Below are 16047 nucleotides of genomic sequence, written 5' to 3'. Positions count from 1 at the left end.
GTCTTTACTTTTTTTTTTCAGCATGCAAGAGGATTTATCTTTTGCAGATTTGCAGCATAACTACAAAGCAAGCTATTTAATAGTGTCTTTTCCCCACAATGATCTATACCAAACCACTGCATTGAATAGATTTTATAAAATCTACTTTAGCTACTCCTTGCTGTAAAGGTGGAGTTGAAGGTGCATGGGAACATGAAGGAGCAGGATGGCATAAATGCCTGTGTTATCCATTTCCAGGAAGTCAGTACAGAGTTCCTGAACACTCAGACAAATCACAGGCATTGTATTTGTTTCTCCCTCCTTTTTCCTTCTTTATCTTTGCCTTTTTTTTGATTGTCTAAAGGTTTGCATTATCCAGTGTGCCCAGAAAGGGTGTGGTATGCCAGTATGATGACAAACTTCCCCCCCTTTCCTAAGTTTTGTGTTTGTTGGAGTTCTAGTTACAAACTTAGAGGCCTCCATACTAATACAGATTTCCTGTCTTCAGGTAAGAGTTGGATGCAGTTAATATTTGTCCTTATACACTGAAAATCAGTGCCTGAAATCCAAGTGGATTTCAGTCACAGTAACTGTCAGTGGCCACTCTTGAGCTCCTGTAAGCCATTGTTTACATCACAAAAAGTGGTAAAGAGATGGCTGGAGGTACTTCTCAGAAAGGCAGGGATGTGGGAATGGATATCTGGAGCAAAATCTGAGAAGCCTGAAAAGCCAGCCTCCTTTACGGGAGTATTGAAAGGTGTGGAGTGACTTGCTGAGAGGTGAACTAGCTAAGGTAGACTCAGCTGAATTATCAGCCATGCTATTTGAGATATATATGAGAAATTGTGGAGTTTGAGCAAGGAATTTGATTTGGAAAGCTGAGGTATAAGAAATGATTGAGAAGAATCATAGATAATAAGAAATAGAAGGTCTAAAAACATACACATATAGCTTGACTCACCAAGAGATGTACTAGATTCTTCTGGGTTTGGACACCAGACTAATAATAATTCATCTGCCTTTCTCCACTCTTCTGGAAGAGAAGCCAGCAAAGACAATAAATATCCTGTCCTGACCATCAGAAATAGAGATATGAACTGGCAAAATTAAAGCTTTCCAGATATATTTTGAGATTAGTTTTAAATGTTTTGATTATATATTTAATTAGATAGAGAAAAACCTGTTCTCAATTAAAACAGTCAGTTGAACTCTTCTGTAGATGAAGTTTCATCAAATCAGAGATTCTTCATGCATTAGAATTTAAAAATCAGTTAGTAATGGAATTGGGAAAAGTTGAGTTTGGGATCTCTGCCCCTTGCTGTAAATGTTTTCTGTACTCATAAAAACCACAGATAGACTAATTTAAGGTAGCATTTTGCTACCTTATTGTTTTTTTAAGTGACTGAAACAAATGTATTTTGGTTTTTAAAGAATGCATGTTTCTTGCAAGTCAGAAAATGCAGGAATGTGGTGATTTTAATTATTTTGAAATATCACCTAGCGATAATTCTAGTATAGATGCTAAAGTTACCTAGTTTCAATGCCAGGCATCTGTGGTGATTCTTTGCATTCACCATTTATGCATATATGCATAGCACCTATTGTCCTGTTTACGTTTAAAATCATGTAAAGTTTTAGCCTCGTATACCTATTTTACAGCAGCTGTGTGTTCAAAGTGTTCTGTTTCAAGGTCTCCATTTTCAGTGTGAAACAGCATCTTTTTGCTTTGGATGTACAATTGCTTTAGAAAGTATGTCAATACAAGTAAACCAAACCTTATAATATTTGCTATAATTTAGATGCAAATGAGAACTTTGCAATCTGGCAGTCATGCCTTTGTTCTCATTCTCAGTTCGTTGGAATTCATCAACATATATTGTAGTCCTTTTCAAGGTCATTTTGGGAACAGGGGATCGTGTTCCATTATCCAGCCCATTTTCACTCAAGATGTGGAGGTCCAAAGCAATTCTTTCTGGGAAAGCTTGCCATCAGTGGAAGCTCTTCCTCCTTCTGCCAGCAGTAAATTTGGTCCTTTGAGTTTTATTATTAAGTACTGCAAGCCAATGTCTTAATTGCAGAAGTAGTTAAAGGTACTGGTAATGAGGTGTGCAATCACTAACATGCAGGTTGTCAGAGTAATTTAAAGACACTTCAGTTGGCTGCCAGTGTAAAATGATGAGGATTTGTTTGCATTCAGGTAAGCAAGGGTTTCGTTTTTTAATTCATAAACAACACAATTCACTCAGTGCTTCAGTAAATGCGAGAGACCAAGGAATGAGTGTGAAGAAAGCAATGCTAGGATTGATCTTTTTAGGTCTGTTTATTGCTAATTGGCTAATATGTACACATTCATAGGTTTTGGTGGAGGATTATCTTGTATTGTCAGGTTGGCATTTTCACAACTGTTACATTTATTTTGGATCAAAAGTCAGGGACCTGAGTAGAAGGCAGCTCACTGGTAAGCTTTCAGGAAATAAGGCTGGAGCTGAATTCTGGTTTTCTTCAAAACTGTGGTGGTAGGCTGAAAGATAAAAGGACTTGAACAGATAAAATCAAAAATTATGATGGAAAATAAATATATTTTCAGTAATTAATGCAAAAGAGGTTTTTAATTTTAGTGGTACTGCTGTCTCTTCTGGGTTGATAAAGCAGGGTGAGTTGTTTGCTATTCTTCCTGCATCAAAGATGGTTTAGTACTCTTTCAGTGTCAAATGCAATAAACACTGTCAACAGTAATTATTTAGGATTCTGAACCTATTCTCTGCTATCTACTTGTTGCTAGTCATTGAAAACAAATAAAATTTATTATTCTCATACATGCACAGTTTGGTATACAACCTGGTAGCAGGGCTTTGGTTTGCATATTCAGTATGCATGGCAGACATGAAAACAAGGTGGCACATGCCTCACTATTTCTTTCAGAAGGTGTCTTGATCAATTGTTTTTATGCAAGCATGTAAAAAACACTTCTAGATGCTGATTTTTCAAAGATGGTAAGTTTTGTCTTACTGCCTTTGATGTGGACACTGGGCAGGTGTAGTGGGCTGACCGCTGGGTTTAAAAGGGGAAAAAATTAATGTTTAATTAGGTATTCAGAAATGGTTCTAGGGGTCACTTCACTGGACTGTACAGAACCTTGTAAAATTATGTTGAGCACTTCATCCCACTGAAATGACAAAACCTGGGTGATGAGTGAAGCTGTATGCCGTACTTTAGTGATACCACCAAAGTCACTGGATAATTGTTTACATTTGTAGATCAGCTTTTGTGAGTTCACTATTTTGGTACTTCAAATGTTGTCAAGTTAAAAATGGCAGTTGAAATGAAAAGAGCATACTGAGATTAGGTGACATCTCATTTTGCTCATTTCAAGACAGCTTGAATGAATTTTGAAGAAAAGTTAGGTTGAAACCTGGTCTGTCTTAAGTTGGTTCAAAATTAGGGTGCTATAATGAGCTGTCTAATATCCAGTTTCTTATCTTTGTTTTAACATCAGGGTTGTTTTCTTTTTGTCTATACCTGGGAACTATATACTCTTTTTAAGGCTTATTTTCTCACACTTGCTCTTGTTTTGATTTTAAACTGTGTTCCCTTAGTAGGAGACTGTGATGACTCTATTACTGTAAGCATCAAATGAAAATCATATTCCAGTCTTGTAATTATCCTCTTCTGAAAAGCTTAATGAAACATTTTCTGTTCTAGGTTGGCTGTGATCGCAGCAAAAACCTGGTGGATATTTGTGGAGAAAAACATTTCCAGGCGTTTGTCTGTGATGCCCTGTCAGTGCCAATCCGCAGCGGTTCTTGTGACGCTTGCATCTCGATTGCTGTAATCCACCACTTCTCAACAGCAGTAAGTCACCCCTCTCTGCTCCATGGTACTGCTGGGTTGCTGGGCAGAGCTGCTAATACTGCAATACAAGCAAAGGCAGGAACAAAATGGGAAGAAATTCAAGGTTTGCATTTGGTGTAAGCAGTTGTGAGAGCAGAGTTAAGCTGTTGTGCTACTGTTGCTTCTTAGACTTTCTGTTCATATTCTCCTCCTGCTTCTCCCTTGAATGCCTTTGCTCCCCCTGAAGCTTTGGTCCTCTGTTTGGGTTTCATTTTCATGTGCTTGTGATTGATGACACTGGAGAAGGGGGCTCTGCTTTGGGAGTCAAGACATCTATTGTTTCCTTGGGTCAGATATTGGGCTCTTGGACAGATCTTGTGATTTTGGGTTTTTTAATCTGTGCACTGCTTGTGCATCTCCAAACAAAAGGGAGACTGCTCACCAGACTGCTGTATCTCTGGGCTGGGTAAGGTTCTCCTGGCAGAAACTGTGTCATGGTAACAAGTTATCTTAGAGGGGCCCCATGGACCTTTCCATACCATAAATGCAGTGATGTTTCCAAATCCAGTAAAAAAAAAAAGTAGAAAGAACTCTGTTTTGGAGAAGGCTGACATATCTTTGTGTGGTCAGAGGATTTGTGTTTAAGCTGTAAGTCTGACCCCTTCAGCTGCAAACGTAGCCTGTGCATCATCAGGTGTGGTAGATTTGAATCGGGGATTTTAAATCCTGAATCATCTTCTTGAGAAGGTGTCTGTCTTTTCCAGGTGGGCTGAAATGTCCAAGAAATCGTGCTCAGCACAGAACTATTTTCAAATGGAAAGAGAATAGTAGAATCATTGAGGCTGGAAAAGCCCTTCAAGATCATCAAGTCCCACTGTTAACCCAGCAGTGGCAAGTTCACCACTAAACCATGTCCCTGAGTGCCACATCTACAGGGCAATGTGGTTAAATACCTCCAGGGATGGTGAATCCTGGACAGCCTATTCTAGTGCTTGACATGAATAATGTCTTGATCATGAAATTGTGTTTAGGAAAATGTCTTGGCTTGCACACAGTGATGGGCTATATTATGAATGAAAATAAATAGTGGGAAAAAACAGCTTCTTTTCAAGATTTACTGTATCTTGGGTAAGGAGAAATTGCTGCCATTCTATTCTCCTGATTTCCTGTTTATGTAGCAGCTTCACACTTTGGCTTTTCCTTTCCAGGAGCGGAGACTGGCTACTATCCGGGAACTAGCTCGGCTTCTGCGACCTGGTGGAACAGCACTCATTTATGTCTGGGCAATGGAACAAGAATACAAAAACCAGAAGTCTAAATACCTTAAGGAAAAGAATGGTAGTAAAAATAAAGAGAAGGAAATGAATACTGGCACAGCCCAGAGACCACTTAATGACCAAGGGCCTGATAACTGCAGCCAAGACTCAGCATGGTCTAACCAACTGCTTAATGACTTCAAGGATGAAAGCTGTGGTGCCATGCCAGTAGCAGACTTCAGACTGCCTGTTCACACTAATAGAACCTCCTTTCACTCTCAAGATTTGCTGGTTCCCTGGCACCTGAAAGGTTGTACAAAAAAGAAGAAGGAAAGTATTGATACAGTGGTGGTTCCAGGTGGCTCCAAAGAATTGCAAGAACTCAGCCCTGTTTTCCACCGCTATTACCATGTGTTCTCTGAAGGGGAACTGGAAGCAGTGTGCAGATCCCTGAATTGTGTGAAGGTTCAAAAGAGTTACTATGATCAGGGAAACTGGTGTGTGATTCTAGAAAAGTTGTAGCCTGTGATGCTTCCTCTACTATCTGTAGAGTTTTCTTCGTTTTTTACAGTGAAAAGTATTTTGTGACAGGTATTTTTAATGCAGGCTGCAGCTATTGCGTCTTTTAAAATAGCAGAATAAAGATTTTGCATTGAGTTAATAACAGTGGCTAGCACTGTGTGCATATGTTAACAAAACAATGGCCAAACTCAGCTACTACCTCTGCAAGTGTTTGCTTTACTTCTCTGAATTACAGTGAAGAGGATTACGTGGGAAAATACTGCCCATGCAAATCACTAAGACCAGTGTTGAGCTTTTAATGACAAAGGGCCTGGTTCTCCCTTCTCTTACACCATTTTATATTGACATAGCTGCAGTGCTTTCCCTGCAGTCCACAGCTAATAGGAATGGACTCTGGGCAGGAAAGGCAGGGCTGTTTGCTGTGTAAAATTGTGGATGAGGGAGGAGGGAGTGAATTGCATATGAAGCAGTTAAGCTGAAGAGTCAAAATGTTGCCTCAAGTTTGGTCTTGCCTGTTTTGGTGTCCATGAGGGGTGACAGATCTCTTTCAGTTTGAAATTTACTCTCTTGGTTATGGTAATAATGATTTCCTCAAAGGGAACTGAAAAGATTTTGGGGATACCACAGACATTTTGCTCTTGACTCTCAAATACCCACAATTCATGCTGTCCATCCCCAGATTTCTGTACCTCTTCATTGTAGTGTTGTGTGAAGGCTCCTGTGAGGTGTGAGTTCCAGCCCAGCTGGAACAGCCAGACCAGCTCTGCTACACACCTGCATTCCTATGAGCGTGCATCTCTGTGCCTGTAGCACCAAGAGCTGTGGGGGTGGGGTGACCCAGAGATCCCCCAGGGGAAAAAGGGAAAAATATTAATGTGAAGGCAATATTGGTGCAGGTTTCCTGTGGGTATTTTCAACCTCTAAAAACAGTGGAGCAAGTTTTGTTTAATACACTTCAGAAGAAAGGATTTGAGTAGAGGGCAACTGATGCTGGGCTGGCTGTCTCAGAGCAGCTCTTTTGGCTGTGGCCTGCAAGGACTAGTGCAATTTATTTGATACAGCTCTTGTGCTGCCAAAGGAGTGGGACACCTAGAATGCATTTCTTAAGCTAAAATAATGGGCTGACTTTTGTGGGATGAATGGCTGTTGGTGCCTCTGGAAACCAGTGCTGCTTAGCTCTGCTGTTATATTGATCACCTGTAATTGTAGCAAGCTCAATGGTATTGGCAGGTTGTGCTGCGGTAAATAATGGCATACAAACCAAGGTGCCCATCCTAAATCATGTGGGGACTTTGAGGACAGCTTGGCTTATTCCTGCTTGCCTCCCATGTGCAGGTAAAAGGCTGCTGTGCTGGCAGCCTGCTCACAGTCACCATTTCTCCTAGGCTCCCATCTTGTAATGGAGAAAATCCAAGGGGAACGAGAGCAGTACAAGAGGAGCTTGCTGCAACCACAATTCACCTGGCCTGTGCTTTGTGTGCTGTCTGCTTCCAAAGAGCCTTGGGAAAGAAGGTCTCAATCCTCAGCTGCACATGCTGTCCATGTAACAGCAGCCTTGTCCTAACTGATTCCTTTCCTTTGGCCAACAAAGGAAGCATGTCGGTAGCAATGAACCCTCTTGGGCATGTTCAGGGGCTGATTTGCAAACATTCAATGAATATCACATTGCCGGAAACATGTCCTCTATAAAGGCCTGAGCTGGCTTTAGTACTGGTACACAGTGTTTAGGTGCAGGAACTCACTCATTTCCCAGCTGGACTGTAGCACCAGAGCTAACCAGTGCTACACTATGTCATTGTGTCACTGGTGAGAAAGGGCAGGGAGAGCCTCTGCTGGGTGTCTGTGCAGTGACTAACTCACTAACCTGGGCTCCCTATTATTTCTGATTATGTGGATTGCATTCATGTAGAATAAAGGAAGAGGACACATCTCTGTGTGGACACATCTGTGCCTGCTTGCCCCTGTGTTTGCTGGTGCCTGGACTCCTGCTGAGCACACAGCAGCTGCTGTTGGGTTTGTACATTGCCTGTAGCTGCATTTTTTTAAAGAATATACAGTGTTCTGGCAAGGAACAATTACTCCTTGAAAGTCCTTCTGAAGTGCTGCCGTATCATGACCTTGTGTGACAAATTAGGAATCAGGTCTGCAGTTGTGCTGGATTAGTCAATGTACCCTTGTTCTGACTGAGGATAGCTCAGAGGTGCTGCCTCCAAATTCATTGCTGGCTCTGACTGGACACAGGGTTAAGCACTGTTCTAACCTGGGGCTCAAATGCATCAAGTAGACAAAGCCGGAATAATTAAATGTGGACTTTATGTAACACTGATCTATTTTTTGCAGGCCCTGTGGTTCCTGTAGAGCTTTCCTGTTTTCCCTCTGTTTCTCTGGCAGAGGCAGTGTTAGGCAATGTCTGGTGTCACACTTAGCATTTCTTGCCTTCTGGGCTGATTACCATCATTTATTGACTGGCATATAAATGAATAGGTCCCATTCCCTCTCACCAGGTCTGCAGTGAAGCACCTGGGATGTCTGAGAGGAGAGTCAAATTTTATTGTCAGTCTTTTGGAGGCCATCAATCTTCCTGCAAGGTATTCCTTTTAGCTGAGTCACAGCAGCTTTTCATGCTGTGACTTGCTTTCCATCCATTTCATGCTGGCTCAGAGCAAAAAGTGTTGTTCTCCCTGTCCTAGGCAGCCCAGAACCTCCTTCCAGAACCAGGACCCACTGGAACTTACCACTTAGGGTCCTGGTTCTGGAAGGAGGTTCTGGCATGGGGAGGACCAGGTTGGGCAACACTACTTGGACAGGTACACTGGGTTGAACATAATTCCTTACCAAAGAGGCCTTTCCTGGCACTTCTGAGGGCTGTGAGCCAGAGGACGGTCCCAGCGGCATGCTATCTCTTCAAAGACAATAGAAAAGTTAAAAGTACTCTGAAATCCTCTGAGGCCTGGAAATGTTACGAAATATTTCTTTGGTTAAAGTCAGAGAGTCTCTTCAGATGCTCTAAGAAGAATGAAATGGTGAAGGAGAAAATGACAAGGGAGGAGGGCAGTCAGATGTTAACAAAACATATTGCAGAGATTTACAACACAGAATTATGTGCAACCACAGCTGCCCTCTGCAGTACTCACCAGCCTGTTTTTACCTCCTGGAAGTGTTAATGAGATGAAACTCTTTAAGGTCAGCAGTTGGGTGTAAATGTTACAGATTTTGTGTTGCGCTGTCCTGCCCTGACAAAACAAAGGCTTCAGAGCATCCCTGGGCTTAAAGCAAAGAACATGATGAAGTAATTTCTTGTTCCAGGGCAGGCAAAAAATGAAACCTGCAAAACATGGAGGACTTCTTTTGACTTCATAGAGGTTCTTCAGACTGATGTCCTGGTGCAGCCAAGCCCATGACAAAAACTCCTCCAGACCTCGGAGAGGCTGGATTTCCCTGAAGTGTTCAACTTAAGCTTAGCAGGGAGAGGTGTAGGACAGCAGATGGCAAGGGACAACATGCTGATTGCATTGCTTTGCTGAATGAGAGCCACAAAAAGATGAATGAGGACCACAGCTTCACTTAAGAGAGCTTGAAGGACTGGCCTTGGCACCATGAGCAAAAGATGAACTCTTGTACTCTCAAGTGCCCACCAAAGTTACTCAATCATGCCCTTCCTCAGCTGGACAGGGGAGAGAAAATTTAATGAAAGGCTCATGGGTTGGGATATCACTGGGGAGAGATCACTCGCCCATCACCATCATGGGCCAGAGCAGAAAAAGGAGAAGTAAAACTAAATCTTAAAAACACCTTCCCCCACTCTTCCCTTCTTCCCTGTCTTAATTTTATTTCTGATCCTCTAACAACTCCTTGCAGTGACACAGAGGGATGGGGAATAGGGATGATGGTCACTTCATCACATGTTTCTGCAGCTGCTTCCTGTTCTCATACCAGGATTAGGAATCTTCTTCCTCTCACAGAAACATTATGAATATGAAACTTCTAATCATGTAAGTACAAATACAGATGTCAGACATTCTCTATAAAGTGAACGTCAATGAGCACGTTTGGGGAACAGTGTGCCAGAAATAAATGTCATGCAGCTGTCACTGCATACAGCAAATGTTCTGAGTTTTGCAAACTATTCCCCTAGCAGCACTAGGTGGATGGGGAGCCTTCCCAAACACTTAAATTATGAGAGATTTAGAGTGATAACATTTTCCATCCATAACAAAATTTTCACGTTTACCACAATCTATAAAACCTTTTCGTTTCAGAATTCCAGTTCTGTTACACCGGTAAATATCACAGAAACACTTCCCACTTGCAAAGTGAAAATGATAATGAAATTATAAATGAAAATACTAAAGAAGATCAATAGCTACTGTCTCCAGTGTGCTTTGTTTTGTGTATTCTTCTTGCTGCTACAATTAAGGATTTTTTGTCGTTATCACTTTGTGTGTCGCTATGGTTTTCTATAATTTATTGTGGAGAAAAGAGGGAAAAACATTTCATTCATTATTACAAATCTCCTTTAGGTGTGTTAATGTGCTTTATATGAAGTGATTATACTGACAACATCAGCATTTGGACGCTAATTTTTATGCAGATAACTTGCTCTGCCTTAACTAGTATATGTCCTCTTGGGGCAGAATCAGAATTGCATTGCTTTGTCTAAACTTTCTGAAAGACCATGCCTGACATCTCAAGTGGCTGCAAATGAAACATTTTCTTTCTCTCACCTGCCTCCTTAACAAGTATTTGCTATGGAGCTGCTTGTTGAATGCAGACAGCTTGTTCCTATGCCTGATGGTGCTCTCATCCACAAATTTCTTGGCCAAGCCACCTCACTGAGCTGTCAAAGACACCTGTGTTGAAGTCTACAGCTCAGGTCAACAGCAAGACCCTGGACTGTTTTTATCTGGCTGACATAATTTCGTGCAGTATTCCTGTCACATTTCTGCATTTGCAGCAAGCCACCACTGTTGTGCAAATACTGTAAAATTCTCAGAAACTTTGCCAGTATTGTAAACTATTTTAAAGGTATCCTTGTTTAAATTGGATCAGGGACATGGAGAGAGTGCTCTGACATGAAACTTCTCTACCCCTTAAGCAGGCTATGCCTATGCTTTACCATTGCAAAACAGCAACCCCAATGATAGCAGTACTTTTTCCTTTGATTTTATGAAAATGGTAGCAGAAAATTTCCAATTCACAAGCAAATAAGGTGGAGAGATATGTCAGTACAATATGAGTAATTCATTTTCTCCCTGCAATGCAGAAATGCTCTGTATTATTACTTTAACATGATGACAAGCTTGCTTTTGTTAAAAACTGATGCACTTGATCTGAAAAAAGAAAAAAAAAAGAAAAAAAGAAAAAAAAGAAAACCAATCTTCAATCACAACAATCAACTATATAGATGTATTTATTTTTAGCTATGTCTTTGTCTTATATCCCTACTGAAATTTAAAGGAAAACTATTGAACCAAGGCACAAGTCAGTAGAATAAATCAATATGATAAATTAATTTTTATAAATTATTTTGTGCTTCTTCATGTGGTGTCTTATTCAGACTCTAGATCAAAATTGAAACTGTGATTCCAAGGCCTAGAGAGAGTTTAGAAATTACTAACAATGAAAGTAGCTCAGAGTGTATTGCTGAGCCATCCTGTGTCCTCAGATAGTTCATCTTTGATGCCTTGTGCAGAGCAGAAGATGAAGCAGCATGTTTCTCATCACATACAACTGCTCAAACACACATAAGTCCATAGTGTTAGGTTCCTCATACACTTGGATGAAGTCAAAGCATAAAATTGCAACCAGGGAACTGCTAAAGCACTCATCTCAGGGAGGCACAGTCTTTTACAGTATGCTGCAGCTCTCTCTGGCAAAAATTCAAGTTAGAATCTGGCAATATCTGAAGCTCTGCTAGAACAATTACAGTGAATCCCACGTTCCTGCTATTAGAAAGCAAATCCTGCCTTCAGTTCCAATTTCAAAGCTCCCCAGCTTTTCACACTGCCTATTCTAGTTAAAGATGGCAAGGATAAGAAATAGAGAAGAAGTTTTTCATTCTTTTTTTTTCCGCCTGCCTCTTGCTTAGTTTCCAAAAGGGATTTGCACAGTACATGGCCCTTACACATTCTCTTGTCCTCTCTAAATCTATTAACACAAATCTGCTGGGTTTCACCCCCCCCCCCTTTCTTCCTTTGCAAATCAATTTTTTGTGCACAACATCCCTTTCTGAGGACTTGTTTGTGTGTGCCATCCATCTTTTCACCTTTCTTTATGTATTTCCTCTCTGGTCTCATGAATTCTCACCCACATTAGATTTCCTAATTTACCAATACAGAAATAACTCCTTGACTCATAAGTAATGACATGATCGAGTCCTTGAAAATCCTAACACTTTATATTTCCCATTCAAATCCTCTCCTCAGTTATTTATCTCTGGGCTTCTTATAGGCATCTCAGGCTGGGAGATTTTCACATAAAGCCCTTTAATAAGGAGCCCATCTGGTAACTAGCCTGATGGTGGTTTTCATTTATCTAAGAACTAGTCCCTAGCAGTTCCTACGTGACCCTTTTGTTAAGGGGTTATGCCCTTCAAGAGAGCTTTGTTTCTTTGAGAAATGCTTCCCTTCTTTTTTTTTTTTTTTAATTTGTATGTAAGGATTTCTGCTGCTCTTACTTTCTTCATTCTTCATCCCATATTCTGAGGAAGGTTCAGAGGGGGTTTCATTTAGAATTCATCAATGTCTCTCGCCAAGCTACCACAGTGAGAGGATATATTTCCTCTGGCCCAACTGTTTAGTATTAAGAATACACTAAAAAAGAAAAAAATAATTATTTATCATGCATTCTTCTTGGGTCTCAGGCTGTATCTGGCAAGGATGTAAATTAGAAGGTATTCTGGAGTGAAAAACATTTGCACCAATTCCTTTTAATGAAGAAATGCTGATTATGAAGATGTAACTTATCTGTATGCTTTAAATTAGAGGAATCACTGAGATTAATCTCTTTCTTTCTGTTGATATCTTGCAGATTAAATAAACACAATTGTGCAGTCTCTGGTGCTGTTCCCATTCTCTCTCATTTCTGTTACAAAACCTGAAAGACATGGAGCCAGCTTGCAGGCCACAGCTAGATTTATCACTCTGAGATCCCTGGTAGGAGGTTTGTTAGGATGGCCAGAGTTCTTGCCTCATCTTTGTTCTTTCCAAAAAATCCTCTCAGTTTCATCCTGTCTGAGTCAATCCACTTGTTCAGACTGACATGCCAAGTGGTCTCCTGGGAGAACAGGCAGGAGGCAACACAGAGTCAAAAATCACTTCTTGCCCATCTTCCCTGTCTAAAAAGCACTTGGCTTTACAAGGCACAAAGACTTCATAATATGACATTATTCCTGTGTGACCAATCCCTTTCTGAATCCACCCTCTTGGCAGGACACCCTGCAGGGATGTGTTTGTATCTTGCTTGCTTGTGTCAGCAGCTCCCTGAGATGCTTCTGAAAGGCAGGGTGAGGGCTTGAAACCACATCATGGGGAAATATTAAATGGAACTTGACTATGGGACATACTATGGTCTCTCCCATTCTGAAACTTCTAGGACAGAAGAGCTTAAAAAGCACACTAAAAGAAATCCAGTGTCCTTCCACTTATGGTCTCTTTTCCAGCTTGGTGGTATCCAGCATGGTGGCATATGCTTTGAGATATGCTTGCTTAGTGTAGCCTGTATATTAGCATCAACAAGGGCCTGGAGGGGCCTTTGTGCTTCAAAATGAGGTGAGTAGAAGACAAGCTGGTAGTGTCACACTTGTCAGAGGGTTTCCTGTCAAGAACAGTGACAAAGACAGTGACTTGGCATGTCAGGCATATTACTCAGTATTTACAGCTATTTCTGGGTCAAGGGCTAAGACAAGAATTGGATATGAAATTGCCCTTCTCTCTAAACAGAGTAGTATAACACAAAGAAAAATGAAAAGCAATTTCAGGAATCGAGGGGTGAAAATTGGAGAGGAGTAAATTTGTTCAAGTGCTGCTGAAAGAGACAATTATGAACACTCTGTGTGGCAGTCAAATTCTCTGTACAATTATTATCATGGTGCTGTAGTGCCTTGGAGCCATTTCCATGGAGCAAGACCTCACTGGTCTCAACAATTTTTTCCCACAAGTGTTCACCTTTTCATAAGAAAAAGACATGCTCTCAACTTTTTTTATTCTCCATATTGCAGTGAAAGGAGAAGACTCTCCTGCAATACTCCACATGTACAGTCCAGCTGGGACAGTTTCTGCAGGTCCCTTCAGTTTGCTGTGTGCTGCCCACGTGAGTGTGTGTTGGACTGAGCCACAGCACTGCAGGAGAAAAGCACAAAGACAGCCCCAAGGTCTCAGGAGCAGCCAAGGGCTGTGGTTACTCTGTACAGTGTCTCCAATATCAGTTTAAGGAATTGCTGCTCTTGCACCAAATGGGCTGATACAATTCTGTGGGACTAGCCTACAACGTGGCCTCTGGAGCTGGCCTATCTTTAATAGCTAAAAATGTGCTTTAATCTCACTTAAAACCAAAACAACGCATTGCACTGAATTGAAAGTCTGTCTAAGAGTATTTTAGTTACTACTGCAGTGGTCTGATGGACAGGGACTGATAAATGAAAGCCCAGGGCTTTGATCCCCTGCCCCAGCCAGATGATCTTGAGTCAGTATTTGTGTCTCACTTCCAAAGTAGCTGATCTGAAGCTCCCTGACATGTGCAGCTCTGGACCTCTCCAAGATGAGCTACAAGAATGATGTAGTCATTTCTCCCCAAAGGTGTGTTACCAGTCTCAACAAATCACAGACAGGATGAGTGTTATCCTTGCTGTAAGCTTCCTGTCTGATAAAACTCTTTTCAACTTCTCAAAGGAAAAAAAGCCAAACAAACAAAGCATGTAAATGCTTCCCAAGAAATGAACTGAACAAGTTATTTCACATGTGTAGCAGCTACCTCACAAAACATTTATTAGTAGAATAATAGAATCATTTAGGTTGGACAAGGCCTCTAATCCAAGAACACCGAGTCCAACCGTTAACCCAGAACTGCTAAATTGTCACTGGAGAATTTCCCAGACGAAGGATTCACTTTATTACAGTAATGAAACTTGGGTGGGGAGAGTGCAAATGGATGTTTCTAAACCCCACCCCCCTGGTCTGCTGAACTACGGCTGAAATTATAATCTCTTTTCAAAGAAGCTGAGGAAATTAACAAAATAACTATTGCTCAGGGGCAGACAACTCGCAATTTGCTATTGAATATGGAGCAATGGGTGAATCATTGTTCGATCCACCACAGCCTCTTCATTTGTTCTCATTGCAAGCTGAGCTCTCCTTTCCAATCGAGGCTGTCAGGAGCCTCAATGTCACTGGGGCTCTTTTGTTGCTGCCAGGAGCACTCTTCTTGATGGGCAGTAGAAAATTGTCTGGTTTTTCACTTCAGGTGCTTACTGCACAATTGAGGCACTCACAGCACAATTCAGGCAACAGCAACTGATAACCTGGGCATTGCTGCTGCATTGATTTTTGGGTGATGTGTTCTATCATTTTATGGCACTGAATTTAGACACAGTTGCTTTAATTTTCTCCTGAGTAAACATAATGAAATTTCTATGAAAGAAATATGCTTTTCCCTGTAATTGCATCATTCTATGTTTGTTTGGTTTTTTTCTGCTGCAACTTCTCCAAGGACTGACATTTTTATTTGAGACAAGACAATGACAATTCCCATCTGAGTCTAAGTAATCCCTCAGAACTGAATGTAAAGGACTGCTCGATAGTACCAATGGCAACAGAAAACTAGGTGGTTTTAAAAATTACCAGAAGAATTAACTGAAACTAAGTACATTTTGACTGGGGTGTGTCCCCTTTCTGTCCTCTTATCAGCATCTTACTGGATATTGTTTTTCTTCAGTATGAGAACTTCATAATGTGTTGTTATAATGAGGTAAGAAATTCTCTCCAGCATCATAGTGGAAAAAGATTTTGTATTCTCAGGAAAAAAAAGAACTTCTTTCCTCTTAGTGAAACCTTGCCTCTTGTTTGAAGAAAACTGCACAGGACCACACTGAGTGGAGAGGATTTTTTTTAACCTTTTTGAAATAAAAATAAAACATCAAGCTGAGAGTTGAAGGCACGTAGTGAAAGTTAGAAGCATGGAGGTTTATAACACAGGTCAGTTGGAGAGTCACCCACCAGTTTCTTTCAGAGAAAATGTAAAATGTACCATTAAATGGAAAATAATACCTCACTATAAAAGGTCAGTTCTTCCCTAAAGTTCATCAAAAATCAGTATCTCCAAGGCATTACTGTTTTTTTAGCCTTTTCATTTTAGCACAGAGATTTAGACAACTGAGCAGAGGTGCCCCACTGACCATTAGAAGTGGTATACCAAGAAGTAGTTCTCTAGGCTCACTGATGTTTTCTGAGCCTGTGAGGAGCTC

General features: G+C 40.9%; 1 protein-coding gene across 2 annotated transcripts in view; it reads left to right on the top strand.

Annotated features, from left to right (window-relative positions):
* ALKBH8 (alkB homolog 8, tRNA methyltransferase) overlaps nucleotides 1-6478 on the top strand; it is a 44224-nt gene extending 37746 nt beyond the window's left edge. For both annotated transcript variants that reach the window (XM_066544764.1, XM_066544763.1), the window contains exons 12-13: nucleotides 3682-3831; nucleotides 5019-6478. In XM_066544764.1, coding sequence (XP_066400861.1) covers nucleotides 3682-3831; nucleotides 5019-5588 — 720 coding nt within the window. In that variant the 3' untranslated portion in view covers nucleotides 5589-6478. The remainder of the gene's footprint in view (nucleotides 1-3681; nucleotides 3832-5018) is intronic.
* The last annotated feature ends 9569 nt before the right edge of the window (nucleotides 6479-16047 follow it).

The sequence above is a fragment of the Molothrus aeneus genome, chromosome 2 (genome assembly GCF_037042795.1).
Source record: "Molothrus aeneus isolate 106 chromosome 2, BPBGC_Maene_1.0, whole genome shotgun sequence".
Taxonomy (NCBI): domain Eukaryota; kingdom Metazoa; phylum Chordata; class Aves; order Passeriformes; family Icteridae; genus Molothrus; species Molothrus aeneus.
Note: the sequence above shows the minus strand (reverse complement) of the source record. Positions and strands in the feature narration are given on the sequence as shown.